This window comes from Panthera tigris, chromosome B1 (assembly GCF_018350195.1).
Source record: "Panthera tigris isolate Pti1 chromosome B1, P.tigris_Pti1_mat1.1, whole genome shotgun sequence".
Classification (NCBI taxonomy): domain Eukaryota; kingdom Metazoa; phylum Chordata; class Mammalia; order Carnivora; family Felidae; genus Panthera; species Panthera tigris.
The window spans coordinates 132313441-132329369 of NC_056663.1; the positions used below are offsets into that span (position 1 = coordinate 132313441).

At 37.6% G+C, this 15929-nt stretch overlaps 1 protein-coding gene across 1 annotated transcript; it reads right to left on the bottom strand.

Annotated features, from left to right (window-relative positions):
• Positions 1 to 1974: 1974 nt before the first annotated feature.
• DMP1 (dentin matrix acidic phosphoprotein 1) lies at positions 1975 to 13419 on the bottom strand. The gene is made up of 6 exons (XM_042982711.1): positions 13352 to 13419; positions 8996 to 9074; positions 8504 to 8547; positions 6223 to 6255; positions 5987 to 6034; positions 1975 to 4136 (listed from the first exon to the last, which is right to left on the bottom strand). Exons 2-6 carry the CDS (start codon positions 9051 to 9053, stop codon positions 2766 to 2768), a joined length of 1554 nt encoding a protein of 517 aa, XP_042838645.1. The 5' UTR covers positions 9054 to 9074; positions 13352 to 13419; the 3' UTR covers positions 1975 to 2765.
• Positions 13420 to 15929: the final 2510 nt, after the last annotated feature.

The window sequence follows — 15929 nt, forward strand, 5'->3', positions numbered from 1 at the left end:
TTAGCAGCATCTAGAGTCATTGCCAGTGATATCAGCAATACAAGCCAGTGTCTAGTGCCTTGTGGCAATCAGTGGCTTCCAGGCTGAATGAGTTCTTCACATTAAGCCATGCTTGCTAAAGAGCTCAGTATAAGCTTCCTTTTTTGGACATCAGTATTGCTAGTTTCTCCAACATACCATGGCATTTCTTTTTACAAAATCTTCAATAGAAATCTTCGGTCTGAAAATACATATATATTTTATGTATATATACGTATATATATACATATAAATTTTTAATGGGAATCTTTAGGGAAAGTAAGAATGAATTCTCCACTAATGTGACTTTCAAAATAACAGGTTTAGGGAAACAAGCCATTAGAAAGTGACTTTCTCAGTCACTTTCTTAGGTTCTTTACATGCTGAGAGAAACTAGAGAATGTAGCATTTCTTTGCTCATTTTCCAAGCAGATAAGACCATATTCATATATTCATGAATGCTCACTGCTTAAAATTTTCAGTGGTTCATCATTGAACAGAAATGGAATCAGACTCTGCTATTTCTTGGATTTTGGTGTAGGATACTTAGCTTTTCTGTGTTTCATCTGCTCCTATTTGTTATATATATATATATTTTTTTTTAAAGTGAGTAGAGAAATTATAATATCGATGTCAAAGATGTTTTTGATATGTATATCATATATGAAAACCTAGCTCTAGGCAAGTACTCACTAATGAGGCTGTTCTCCCTTAATCTGGCATTCAGAGACCTTCATGTTGGATCCCAGCTCACCTTTCCAGCAATCTCTTATCTTATCACTTCCCCTTTCTCCTTCTCTCTTCCCAATGCTTTGGTAACACTAGATATTTTTGTCATACATTAACATGCCATGAACAATTTTGTACACCTACTCTTTTGTTCCCTGTGCTTGGAATGTGCTTCTCCCCTGTTTTCTTAGTCACTCCCCAAAATTTACCTCAGTTGTCCCAAAACTTCTTAAACTCTCTAAAGAGGTTAATTACTTCCTCACATGTACACCCTTGGAAATTTAATTAGAACCAGTTAATTAATCCATTGAGCTAGAGAACTCAAATACAAGTATGTGGATGGGCTTGCATCAGAACTCCTGGGATCCTTTTAAAAACAGAATTCTGGGTTTCACTTTAGACCTACTAAATTAAAATCTCAGGAGATAGGATTAGAGAATATTCTAATATTCTCAGCTTTGACATTGTAAGGGAATCGAGCTTATGGAAGGATGGGGAGGGTCAGACTGAAGGTTAGAAAATCTTTCTGATTCTCTTAATAAATTTGTAGGGGAATTCTGATGTACTCCAATGGACACATTTGAAAAGTAAAAGTGCTGATGTACAGTAGTTTCTTTCAAATAATTAAAAAATAAAAGAAATATGTTTCCCTGTAGATTCCAGAGTTTACACAAATGACAGTCTGGGATACCAGCAAGAACTAATGTTAAACCCAAACATTATGAACTTTTGGCATGGCCTTAAGCAATGTTGACAGCTTGCTTCATTTTCTTTTTTCCTTATCTCTAACAGGTATATTTAATAAAATATAAGCAACACATAAAGTAATTTTATCAAAATTCTACCTGAATTATAAATAAAATTTTCATGAAATAATTTAGGAAAATCATTTATTTTAATGGAAGAAAGGAAACTACTCTTTAATGTTTTAAAGGAAGAGTTGTTTAATACAGATGTTTCCTAATAATTAATATCACTATAAAAATAAGCACACATTTCTTCTAGATATTATTGTCTTTATTACAAAACATATTTTATGTTGAGGTAACATTTCAAAAGATATTTGGCAAAAATCAATTGAATTCTATGTACACAATTTTGCTATGTGCAACATATGTAAAAGACTCAGAGAATAGTTTTCCAGCATTGCACATAGACTGACTTTAGGAAAAAAATAAAGCTAAAAGTTTTCTATTCAAAGAGGGATCTCTTTCTACTATTTCCCACCCAGCCTTCCATATCATATCACCAGTTGTAAGTGAGGCAGTGTTCATGGGAATTCCGCAAAAAGCATCAAAACAAAGTTTTGTTTATCCAAAATACCTCCTGTGCTGTAATTTGAAAGTGTTTCCACAAGCTAAATATTTCATCATATAGGATTCACTGTTGCTTATCCCAAGGATAAACAGAATTCTCTTGTCTTCAATGGAGAAATCTTATGCAGTGCTCCAACTCTAGTGTCCTATTTTGAAGCCCTCCCTGATTATCCAAGGCACAGTTAGTCCCATGTTCTGTGCTGCCATGTATTTTGATCATACCTCTTACAGCACTCACCACATTGCATTGTTATAATTCTTGTTTCCCTCATATGTATCCCTCTTTAGCTTTTGAACTTTATTTATCCCTCTATAAGCTCCTCAGGAGCAAGAAACAAGCCTTAAGCTTCATTATATCCCAGCACCTAGCACAGTACCTGGTACGTAATAGAATCTCAATAACTGTTATGTTAATGAGTTAGTAACTATTTCAGTTGTGAAGCTGTACATCTTTCCTTGCTTCCAGTCTCATTGAGTGTGTTCTGGTATCATTTGACAGTATTTAAACCCCTATAAATTGGTGACACTCTAGAAACAAATATAATATCCAGCATTTCCTTTCAGAAAGAAATGGCCTCTGGTTGTCCTTCTGATAAAAACATCAATAAATTATAGTTATAATGATTTCCCTATTCCCCAACCCCCAAGACTCCTGTATGTAAGAGCCACTTCTTAGGAAAGCTAGTGATGCTGATGCTGATGCTAATAGCCATCTTGGCAGTCATTGTCATCTTGATCCCCAATGGGTTTGTTGTGATAAGCATCAACTGTTAATTTTCTGCTTTCTATCTCAGTGTTTTTTGACTGACCATCTTCCTCACTGCTTGATTTGCTCTCAGTAGAGTTGCTGTCTTCTTTTGATTTGCTGCTGTCCTGAGAATCACTGACATCATCTTCTTCAGACTGGCTGTCCTGCTCAGACTGGCTTTCTTTACTCTCGCTCTCTGCTGAGGCACTGTGAGACTGGAGGCCTTCCTGGCTAGAACTATTCTCGTCCTCAGTGGACTCTGGGTTTTCCTTGGATTCACTGTCATTGAGGCTTTCATTGGATTCACTGTCAGCTTGCTCCTCTCTTGATTCACTTTCTGAACTAGAGGGTTTGTTCAAGCTGTTCTCTTCACTGGAGTCACTATCTTCCTGATCTTCTGAGTAACTGGTGGTATTATCTGGGTTGTCACCCCTGGACTCACTCACTACATCTTCCTGAGATTCACTACTATTTTCTTGAGATGGCAGATCAACCTCTTGACTAGATTCACTGCTGGGGTCTTGTACATTTTGACTGTCTTCTTGAGACTGATTCTCCTCACTGTCTTCTAGAGATTCACTTTTGCTGTTTTCCCTGGATTGGCTGAGGCCAGCATCTTTGGAATTGGTGTTTTCTGTGGAGTCACTCTTGACATCTTCCATTATGTTGCTATCATCAAGGTCACCTATGTCATCCTCCTCAGAAATGCGGGACTTTCTAAAAATTTTCCTCCTCGGATACTCCATTGATTGGCTGTCAACTGAATCCTGAGTGCTTGCTTGCTCATCGCTCTTTCCTTTTGATTCGACACTAGCACTGCTCATTCTGAGGTTGCCTTTCTCACTCCTGATAGTGTCTGGATCATCATTCTGCATTTCCTCATCATCAAACTCAGAGCCATCCCCATGGCTACTATCCCCTTCACTGCCACCTCCAACCCAGTGTTCCTCACTCTCACTATCTTGAGCAAAGCCACCTCCCTCAGACCTGCTCTTCACCTCATTCTCATTGTCAAGGTCCCTGCTGTCACTGGTAGTATCTTGGGCACTGTCTTCCCCTCGCGGTGCACTGTCTTCCCTGGATTGTGTGATGTCAGCCGAGTCTTCATTACTTTTGAGTCTGGAGTTTCCTTCTTGTGTCTCTTCAGGTCCTGGCCCATTGTCATCATCACCAAAAGTGTCATCTCCACTGTCATCTTCATCATCATCTTTATCATCTCCTTCTTTTCCTCCATTCCTAGAGAGGCCACCAGCTGGTCTATGCACATGTTGATGATCATCAAGGCCCTCCTCTGATTCAACACTGTCACTAGGGTCTTCATTGGCCTGGAGTTTGGGGTTAACAAACATGTCAGTACTCCAGGAGCTGATACAGAGGGTATTATCTAGGCTCTTCCTACTTTCTTCTTCTTATGTCCCTCCTTCTAGCCCATGATCAGTTTTACTGCTCAATAACATCTCTACCAGAGGTTAAAGAGGAAGGAAGAGGAGTTGAAACTCAAGTCATTCCATTTTATATAGACACAGTTCACTCAATGCTGTAGAAATTTTCTCAAAAACATTTATAGAAATCACATTTATGGAACTCCAATCATATTGTAAGTCTGATCCCAGGAAGAAACTCAGAGAATTTTTTTTGTACATTAAAGAGGTGGTTTGTAATACTCATCAAATTGTTTGGTTTAAAACAGAGTTTTAAAAAATATTGGGTGATTTTTAAAAGACCCAAATATTTTTTTTTTCTCAACTCAGGGGGGGAAAATGTACTAGGGCAGTATAATGAAACCTTTAGCTAAAATGATAGTAAAATATTACAGTAAGATATACATCTCACCCAACCCGTATTTATACTTCACCCACACAGGCAGAGTTGCCCGTAGAAGGCTTAGCTAAAAGACTGCAACTAGCGAGACCACCAGGGAAGCTTATTCTAAGTGTGAGCTCAGAGAGATTATCCCCATAAGTCGAACAATTGTATCCTCTACACAGACAAGGAAAGACAGTGAGTCTTCATTCATTATGCTCTAGAAAAATCTGTTCTCTCTACCATACCCCATAGCAGAGCATCCTTGCCAATTTTGTTTTTTTATTTTTCCACCTGCCCCTACTGATCAATGTCTGACTTTCCATTTGGGAGTACAAAATGATGACATGTCTTCCCATTGCTAGATTTACACTGGTGTGCTGGAACTAAGCATCTTTTAGTTCCCATAATTCAATGGCACATATTGCACACTTCTCAAACTGGGACTATTTCATTTGAGAGCTCAGAGAATATGGAGGCAATAAATCATATATCCATAAAACGGCCCCAATTCTATGCCTGTAAATTTCTAGACTGTTGCTTTGACAAACCTTTAGTAAATAATGGTAAAAACAAAAAAAAAAAACAAAACAAAAAACAAAACACCAAATAATTCATCCTTTAACTGGTTGAGGGTAGAGTGCAACATGGTTCAAAGCTTCAGGGAGAAACCTGGTTCCTGGAATCTCTGGAGCCCCACAGGTTTGAGTTTGGTCAAAATAATAGAAGAGCCAAAAAAGTAATGACATTTAGTCTTAGAAAAATGAAAAAAAAAAAGTGTGCATGCAAGAGAAAGAAAGCCAGCTTTTTATTAAAGGGATATAATTATAAACTAAGTCAGCTTTTCTCCTTCCCAGAACCACCATTGAGACTGTTTAGACAAGTCATTACTAAAGAAGCTGTTTTATTAAACTTTCTTCAGGGATTTCCTATTCTCTCCTCCAACAAGATACTTAACATGGAGGAGGTCTCTAGACCCAGCAAGTGCTTCATGTGAGCCAGAAGGCTTTCTCTGCCTGATCTGAACTACTCCAATTATAAAAGCAACATTTTAGAGTGATAAATGAACAATTACTTGTCTATCATGGTTTATGACCGTGTGTGTGTGTGTGTGTGTGTGTGTGTGTGTGTGTGTGTGTGTGTGTGTTTATATGAGCCACAATGTCTCCATTCTGGCCCCAGTGATATATATGGAACGAACATCTGAATTCTCCCACTCATTTTTCTCTTCTTATTTTCTGGGACTATTTAGCTAGCATAACCAAAGGTTAGAAAATATTACATTTAGAATTGTTGCCAGGTAATTTAATCTAACATCATTTCCTTCAACTCCTAAGTAGTCTGAAAAGTTAAGAAAGGTCTGTTTAATTACCTGTTCCTCTGAGCTAACTTTACTTTCTTCAGATGACTCACTGCTCTCCTAAAAGGAAAAAGAAGTTGTTTATTTTTCCTGTTAGTAGTTCCCAAGGAAAGAAAAATATATGATACACATCAGTTGCTTGCGGTTTGGATTTACTGCTGTCCAAATGGCCTAAGGTGATGAGAAGAGTGTTAAAGTAAATTTACTTTATGAGATGTTTATGACCAAAAAATGAACAAGATAGTTACCAAGGGTGGTGTTGGTGTCTGAGCCAAATGACCCTGTAAAAAAAAGGAAGAAAAACAAGTTACTCCTTCACAGATGGACCATGTCTTGCAAATATTTAAAGTCATTTTAAGGGATTTTTTTTCGGTTTCTTGTCATATATTTTACATTTACATGAGGTATGACATTTTATGGTGAAATGGCAAAAAAAAAAAAAAAAAAAGTGAATGTGAGGTGACCCAATGGCCTGGAAAAGATCTTGTGGGAAGGTTTTTGTGTTTCTGATACTTCACTTAGAGAAAAAATATACTTTCTTTGAAGCTGGTTGTTCATACAACCTGGATGAAATGTAACATAGGAAAGAAAAACAGCATTGAAGCTTAGAACCTAGATTGAAGTCTCAATTAGCTCCTTGGTTTTGGTTTTATCCCTGAAAACCAACTGTCTGATGTTAGTGCTGAAATTCACATATTCCAGGAAACCCCTAAGTCTTGGGTAAACTGCAATGTTTGGTCACTCTGTGAATTTGAGCAATTCCCTTCACCTGTCCAATGTCAATTTCTTATTTATAAATTAAGAATATTAGCAACAACTGTGCATACTCCACAGACTTGCTGTGAGGATGAAATTGGAAACATCTTGAGAATTTTTCAGTATGATATAAAGAAACAATGCATTTTGAGAACATCACTTTATAAAATTCAGTAGTAGATAAAACTGAATTGAGAAAGCCACTAAACACTTCTTGAATCACATAAGATCACCTCCATGAGGAAAAAAAAGAAAAAAACAACCAAAAACCTAAGTCTGAAACTTAATCAGGGCATAGTTCTGATTTATTTCACTTTTTTTAATCCTGGTGCCTTCTCATCTACACTCCCCCTTTCCCTCAAGCACAGCAAAATCCTCAAATCCCTCCTGGTTCCAAGCTGCTAAGTGATGGTTATGAGCTGCAGAGTACAGCACTGGAGCTGCTATCAACATGTCTTTAACAAGCCTCTCAGCTATGCTAGGCAGGGGTATCTCCCCAGAGGAAGGAGATATAATCACTCTAAGTCTTTGCCCTGTGACTCTGCAGGCAGACACAATGGCAGGCTCTCAGAGATAACTCTGTCAGTTATCATTTGGAATTAAGGGATGAAAGGGAGGAAGACATTGGTATTTTTCTCATGCCAAATGTTTGTGGTACTCTAGAGTGTTTGGTTGAATAAGAGGGAAGATCTGCAGTGGCTACTTTTCAATTAACTAGCAGAAAGACATCTCTGATGAAAGTTCATATAAGAAATCCTGCAATGTCTATTCTAATCTCAGGCAGGGGCAGGACCCCATCTCAAGCCTCTGACATTATCTGGCCACCACTAATAGTGTTGTGCCCAAGCTGCATCATGTGCAAAAGCCAGCAGGAAACAAGGTCATGAGCAAAACACTCTGACTTAGCATAAAATTTTAAGCATTATTTGTAGTTTCAATCTTGAGAACCTACTGGCCTTCTAGACTTGGCCCCTTCCTGAGAGGGATATAACACCCTGATAGAGAATGTGGACTCTGGAGCCAGGGTGACCTGGGTTTAAAGTCTGGCTCTAACACTTACTAACAGTGTAACCTAGACAGACTAGGTTACTCCCTGTGTCTCAGTGTTTTCATGTAAAGCACAGAACAGCCTGGCAATGGTTCTTGAGCCATTCAGAGTCAACACGCAATCAACATTTAGGTGTTATTCCAGAGACTCTGGTATCCTCTCATTCTTCTTTCTCTTCTCACTTTCTAAGACTTGACCTCTTGCCTTCCAGACATCTCCTGGTAAAACAGATCTCTCGTCCTAATCCTTTAACAGCAGTCTTTTTTTTTTTTTTGAGAGAGCATGAGCAGGGGAGGGAGGGGGAGAGAGAGAATCTTGAGCAGGCTGCATGCCCAGTGCAGAGCATGACATGGGGTTCAGTCTCTCAACAGTGAGATCATGACCTGAGCTGAAATCAAGGGTCAGACGCTTAACCAGCTGAGCCACCTGGCACTCCAAAGAGCAGCCTTGGTTCACTGTCATCCATCCCCTTCTGCTACTGCACACATCCATTATGAAAATAAAGCTAAATGGAAAAAGGCCTCCTTACCAAATTATACTATTAAGTTGAAGTCGAAGCATTATATGAACTAATTTTTTTCATATGAACTAGAAATTATAGCCCTATATCTTAGATTATTAAGATATTCATTAAATCATTAGCAGTTTCAGCATTTGCAGTGGAGCCAATTTGGTTATACTAATATATTAAATTAAAAATATTTTTTAATCTTATTTCTACTCACCGTCCATTCTTCAGAGCTCTCAGATTCAGTATTATGATACCTGGCTACCTGGAAAATTTAGTATACATGGTTAGCCCACAGAGAAATTTCCAAGGCAGTAGCTATGGACACTTAGGAGCAGTGATAGTCAAATTTTAGCATGAATCAGAATCACCTAGATGCCATGTTAAACCAAATATTGCCACATCCTTAGAGAGTACAGCTCAGTAGGTCTGAGGCAGGACCTGAGAATTTATATTTCTAACAAAATCCTACTTGATGCTGCTGCTGTTCAGGGGATGACACTTTGAGAACCATTGATGATGAAGAAAAACGAGAATCCTAGCTATGTGAATAAACAGCATAAGGAATAATTCAGATGATATTTTAAAGAAAACAGCTTCCTAAGAAACTACTGTTTTCATCTAGAGCCAGCCATCTGGCTTATAGCCAATGCAAATTGTGGGATCTTAGGTATAAATGATCTTTTTTCATATATCTCTGCCCTGATACTTACTGGGAGAGCACAGGACAACCCCCAAAGGAACAAAAGCAGGATGCTGGTCTTCATAGCCGGCAGTGGCAACTCTGCCTGTGATGAAGGACAGAAGATGTTTTCCTTAATGCTAAAGAAATATAGCTTTAACTTTTTGACATTTTCTTCCTATTGAAAAGCACAGCTCATCCAAATGTCCATCAACTGATGAATAGATAAATAAAAAGTACTGTATCTATACAATGGAATATTATTCACCCATAAAAAGGAATGAAGTACTGATACATGCTACAAAGCAGAGGAACCTTGAAAACATTATACTGAGTGAAAGAAGCCAGGCACAATATTGTATGATTCCTTTTGTATGAACTGTCCCAAATAGGCAAATCTATAGAGATAGAAAGGATGTGTTTGCCCAGGACTGGAGGAGAGTTTGAGAGTGATAGGTTAAGGAATGAATTTTGGAGGTGATGAAAATGTTCTAAAACTGATTTTGCTGAAGGTTGTACAGCTCTATGCAATGGCTAAAAGTTAATGACTGTACACTTCAAGTGTGTAAAGTATATATTGAATTATATCTCAGTAAACTGGTTAAAAAGAAACCTCACTTCTAAGAGACAAATTGGAAATACTTCAGTGAGAAGGTCTATAAATGCTTCTTCCCTAACACACAAAATAGGACAAATAGAGGAACAAGTAAAGAAAGAGGAATCGAGAAATTTCTGATCAATTCACTTTTATGATAATTATGCACATTATTGTGGCACAGCAACCTGGCAAATATACACCTAAACCAAAATGTACTGATACCATCAATAGGTCATCAGCATTTGTCTATATACATACACACATTGGTTCTCAGTCACATTTATACTTCGAAATAATATTTAAACAACATAGATTGTTTTTGCCTTTTGTCTTCCTGATCTACAGAGGTTTACTATGGCAGCTTACATAGTACAGCTCCAGAAAGCTCTTAATATCTACTGTGCTACAATTGGTCATATATTACACATAGATTATACTAAATTCTTTCATTTAAATGACTAATTCAGTCATTTGCATTACTGAAGGATCTCAGGAAGATTAGAGCTTTGGGATGTACTTGTGAATTATGCTGAGAGAAACATGCCAAATCAAACTGTATTTTCCTGAAGGGTGGCTTCATTTCACACCTCAAGAACTGGTGGTTTGGAAAACAACTTGTTCTGTATCTAAAAATAGATGTACTACATGCTAATGCAAAAGGTTTTGAAATGATCTAAAGGAAAAATAATTTGCCCAGCACTTGTTAGCCTTGTAGTTGCCCTAATAAATTAGTCAGATGGATTTCCATACATTTTGTGCAAAATCCTGCAAGTTTATTTCAGACTTCACTTTTGTTTTTAAGATACTCTGAATGATTTTAATCTCCGATCTAAGAAATAAGAATACATTGCTCACTAATGTCTGGATATGCTGAATAATGTCTATAACATTGAGCTCTAGAAGTCATCTAATCTTATTTTTTAATTCATTCAAGAAAACAGTAGAAATCCTAAGGAAACTGAGAATGTTGCTCATTTCTACTTTCAGCTCAAATGGTCCAATAGATTCTCCCATTTTATATCATGAGCATTATCTCACTTCAACATAGTTGTTCTCCATTTGTGTTATTTTCTTTATTCTAATTCAGCATAGTTCATATTAGTCTTTGTGTTTTGATATTTTTAGTTCTTTTTCAAATCCTCTACCTAAAATTAACAGAAAACATATGAAAATGCTCAACTCCATCTAAAACAAACCTAATTCAAAAAGATATTCCTTCTGAAGGAAACTGGAATATCTTGCATCCCAAAATATGCTTCCTTGACATAAAAATTATTTTAAGCTAAAGGCCTTTGGGAAACAGCAAATGCAAGAAAGATGCTCTGATCCTCCTTTATCTTCCTGAAAGCAAGAAACTCCCATGTGAAAGTTGGCTTCACTATACCAAGAGGAAGGAAGACATTCTCATCCTGAGAGAAAAAAGGTTAAGGCTGAGAGAAATCTGTACAAACCTTGTTAAACTAATCTTGTCTTCCTAATCACTTCCCTGTAATTTACATCCCAGCCCAAAGCCTTTTGTCTTGTCAGTTCTTTACAGGTGTATTGTTCCTTTATCTAAAAGGTAGAAAAGCCTTCTGTGGTCACTCCTTCAGGTCTTCATTCTCTTATGAAGGCTCTCATGGAGATGTAAAAATGTTAATGAAACATGTTTGCTTTTCTCCAGCTAATCTGATTTATGTCAGTTTAATTCTTAAACCCAGCTGGAGACCCTACAAGAGTAGAGGAAAATTTTTCCTCCACTCTATTTCCCCTTAGTTCCCAAAATCAAAGTTTTTTTGTTTTTTGTTTTGTTTTGTTTTTTTTAAGTTCATAGGTTTATTTCTTAAGGAACATTTCCCTTAAATGTGATATTCTCAAAATAACTACATGCTAATGGTTTTGGTGTCACAGGTCGAATGAAAATTAGATTGTTCACCATTTTAATTTTCAAAGTGAAATTTGAATAGGGTGATAATCTCTAATGTTCTTCTGAAAGCTAGCAATATTCCAGACTTGATAAAGGCCAATAGAGTTCTCCTCTTGTTTTTGTTTTGTTGATTCTCTTTTATCTAAATAGGAAAAAAAAAACTTAAGGGATGCCCTAAACTAATGAATGTTGTGTATTTTTGCAAAGAAAGTATGTGTTTCCAGTGTTCAAGTTTCTTAGGGATAGAATATTACGAACCATAAGAAAGATGCAGTAACTTGCTTGTGCTTCTAGAAATACCATTTAGCACCCTGACCTAAAGCAATAATTTCCTGAACAAAAATAAAAGACAGCCTGGGGTCCTGTAAGAGCTGAAGTTGCCTCTCATAGAATATATAGTCTGCCATCAAGCATTAAAAGAAGTCAGATCTTTAACCCTAATTTAGGCTTTCAATTAGAGTTTTTTATTTTATTTTTTTAAGTTTATTTATTTATTTTGAGAGAGAAAGCACAAGTCGGGGAGGGGAAGAGAAAGAGAAGGAGAGAGAGAGAATCCCAACCAGGCTCTGCACTGTCAGCATGGAGCCTGACGTGGGGCTTGAACTCACAGACCATGAGATCATGACCTGAGCCAAAGTCAAGAGCTGGACGTTTAACTGACTGAGCCACCCAGGTGCCCCTCATTATTACTTTTTTAAAATAAAATGGAATTTGGCCAGGATATGATTATATCAGGATTTCAGAGAACCAAACAAATAAGGCAATAAAAATATCAAATCCTTCCAATTATATTTGTCTTGAGGTCAATTACAATCAATCCCACATCATATGCCTTCAACCACATTAAAATAACTCCAAGGTGCCCTAAAATTCAAATTCAAATTTGGAAGGTGTCTAAGCATTTGAGGCACATTGGTCCACATTACCATTTTGGGGTAGGTAAGTGGACTAATGCCCTTAGAAAACTGTTCACACATTTTAACCAACCAAGCACATCAAAGTAGGATAGTGCATTTGGCCCTCAGGTAAACAGAAAGTATGGTTCACTAGAAGCTATTGCTCCTAAAGAAAAGACAGGTTGCTTGAAGTACTGCTATTACACGTGGGATTTTCTAGATGTAACAGAGAATGCATTGCCTGACCACAATTCCCATTTTCTATTATGGAAGACAGACACTTCTGATATAGATGAAGTGGAATAAATGCAGTAAATAAAAATACACATGGATTGGAACATATATTTCTTAAGTCTTCTACGCTAGAAAATGTTTTTAGAAGATAGTTATACTCAACATTTTATTGCATTCTGTTTGCAAGGCATGCTAACACAAATACCTAAGTAGACAATACAAAAATATTGTAATTATCACATCCTTGGTTTATTTCAGTAGTCTTAGCATCTTCTTTCAGTTACTCAGTTCATAATGAATATTATTGGATACTATCTAGATGAATAGCATTAAATGATTTTAATTTAAAAGACTATATTTTGGAAGTCCTGCTAGTCTACTTTAGATTCTTTCATAATGTTTTGTAGGCCATGAACGTCATTATATCCATAAAACCTAAATGTAAAATTTTGTTTTGCTAATTAAAGCTAATCTTCAAAATGACTCTCCATAGGCCTCCTGAATGCAGAGGTCTAATTAGAGTAATATAGAGAACATCTGGTTCTATTGACTTAACATGTCACTTGAATATCATTATTTGCTGTGGCATAAGCATCAGGCACAAAACTGGGAATCATTTTAACCCAAGGCTCAGCTCTCCCCATCTTTCTTCTGCATGGCATAACGCCTCTCAACATGTATACATGTTTAATATTTTCCAAACATAGTAGAAGTCATTTTAAAATTTTTCAAAAATGAAAATTTCTTACCCTCTTCAGTTCACAAAGACTTTTCCCCAAAAGTCTCAACAATGAGTCTGAAGTTCTCACAGAGGAAATCTGTGCCCAGTGAAGCCACTCTTGTGTTGATGTTCTGATGTTCACTTCTCTGATGGTGCAGGAATTTAAACTCTGCTTCAGCTTTTCATAGCCAATCAACCTCAGGCAGGGGGTGACTGACATCACAAGGTGTCACCGGGACTCCAATACACCCACACTTCCTCCAACTTGCAGAGGCAGATTTTCCCTAAAAAGCTCTTGTGGTTCCCAAATGACTAGACTAGTTTCCATTAAATTGAAGATCTTCCTAAAGCTTTATTTTGATTTCTAAATATATGTCATTCACATCCATGAAGGCTTATGAGCATTATAAACAATGACAATGTTTTCCACCTACTGACAGATCCCAGCAGACACATGGATGGGAAAAGGAGAGGCAAGGAGTGGGCAGAAAGTTTCCTGTTAATGTACATTTCCAGGTTGTACATGAAGAACCTTCTAAAATACTAGATTTGCCTAAATTGATGGTGTTGAGAATATAAGCTTTTATCCTCTCCCTTCTTATCTTTTAACAACCTCTACTGCTTACCTCCTTTTCCTCCCATCTCCCTAACCCCTATATACACACAAAAGTCCAAAATTCTTGGTAATCTAATGAAGCATTACTTACAGAATTCTGTGGTGATTGGAAATGTTAAGTTACCACCCTAAGTAATTTTTGTTTTTAACCAAAAGTAATTTAAATCTAACACTTCATTATTCCCTCCAACTTCTTGCCACATTTTGGATTTAACTCTGGTGACTCTGGGGCTCCTTCGTGGCTCAGTCAGTTAAGCATCCGACTTTGAGGTCATGATCTTGCAGTTCGCAGTTCATGAGTTCAAGCCCTGCATTGGGCTCTGTGCTGACAGCTCTGAGCCTGGAGCCTTCTTTGGATTCTGTGTCTCCCTCTCCCTCTGCCCCTCCCCTGCTCGCTCTCGCTCGCTCTCTCTCTCTCTCTCTCTCTCTCAAAAATAAACATTAAAAAATGGTTATAAAAAATAACTCTGGTGACTCTTTGAAATCAGAATTGGATAAAGGGGAAGCCTAGATGGGTGGCATATGGAAAAATCAAGTTCCAGGAGACTCTGCCATCACTGAAAATGTAGTGAAACGGATAAAACAGTAATTGCCAGGACTCTTCAGGGGAGTACTGAAGATTGTTGGAGGGAGCTGGAAGTGAGTTGGCACCTCGCAAAGAGAATGCTTAAGTAACAATGGGATGATCACTGAACAACTATTTAAAGAATATAAGTTACCAAAATTTAACTTCCTCAGGAGTGGAGATATTTGCTTTGTTTACTGGTGTATATCCAGGACCCTAATACCTAGGTTCCTGAGTCATAATAAATACTCAATAAAGACTTTTATGAATAACTTAATAGATTGCTTTAAAATGGGCCAATCTATTAGTTTGTGTGACTCACTCTAATTTTTTGAACATGTTGATGACTATTGGAAGTTTTCTTTAATGTTTATTTTTGAGTGAGAGAGAGAGAGAATGAGCAGGGAGGGGCAGAGAGAGAGGGGGATAGAGGATCTGAAGCAGGTTCTGCGCTGACAGCAGAGAGCCCGATGTAGGGCTCAAACTCACGAACTGCAAGAACATGACCTGAGTGAGATCATGACCTGAGCAAAGTCAGATGCTTTAACTGACTGAACCACTCAGACACCCCTGGCTGTTGGAAGTGTTAGTTGATACTCCTACCAAGCTGGTTCTAGAGAATTGGGGTATGCAACTTTATCCAGAAAACAAATATCAAATATATGAATTCTCAACTTATTCATTGTGAACTCAGTGAGGTGGGAGGGGGCAGAAAATGAGGAGAAAGGAGTCTACTTTGATATAAGGTTGATTAGAAGACCAGACTTAATATGAGGAAGCTATAAATTCCCAATGTTCTGTTCTGGTTCTCAGTTACACTCCCAGGTGGTTTCATGGGTCTTGACTGAGGTCTATCGTATAAGAACCTTTTAATCATATGTCAGAGTGGATCCTGGGAAGATTTTGGTGGAGGATGTTATAGGACATTGTTTTAGAATTCAAGATAACTTGCTCAAATGGTTGTCTTCTGGGAGTTCAGCTGAAACTCTTATTCTGAACACTTCAGTTCTCCTTTACATTGCCTCTTTTTGTGGCTTGGCCTTCTCACATGGTGGCTGGGGTCCAAGAGCTGCCCAAAATATCACTCTCTATATTCTATGGTCAGATCAGTCACAGGGCCATCCCAGATTCAGAAGGAGAAAAAGTCTGTGCCTTTTGGTGTGAGGATCAGAATGAATGTGCAGGGAACAGAGGAAAGGTTCAGGCCATTTTGGAGACCGGTTACAACACTACATGATAGGTTATACCCACAAACTCCAAACAAAGTGGCTGAGGACAAACTGCCAACTACCACAAGACCTATGTTATCTATGCAGGAGTAAGCAGTATATGTTCTGCCAAAGCAAGCCCTATGCAGGAGTAAGCAGAAGGAAGCATTCGTAACAATACCAAAATCAAAGCAATACAAAAAACTCCTAATTGCCC

Coding starts and splice junctions, on each gene's coding strand:
- DMP1 (XM_042982711.1), bottom strand. CDS start 9,053: ATGAAGACCAGCATCCTGCTTTTGTTCCTTTGGGGGTTGTCCTGTGCT. Junction 6,035..6,222: donor AGACACCAACACCACCCTTG/GTAACTATCTTG, acceptor TTTTCCTTTTAG/GAGAGCAGTGAGTCATCTGA. Junction 4,137..5,986: donor AAGTTAGCTCAGAGGAACAG/GTAATTAAACAG, acceptor CCCAAACTCCAG/GCCAATGAAGACCCTAGTGA.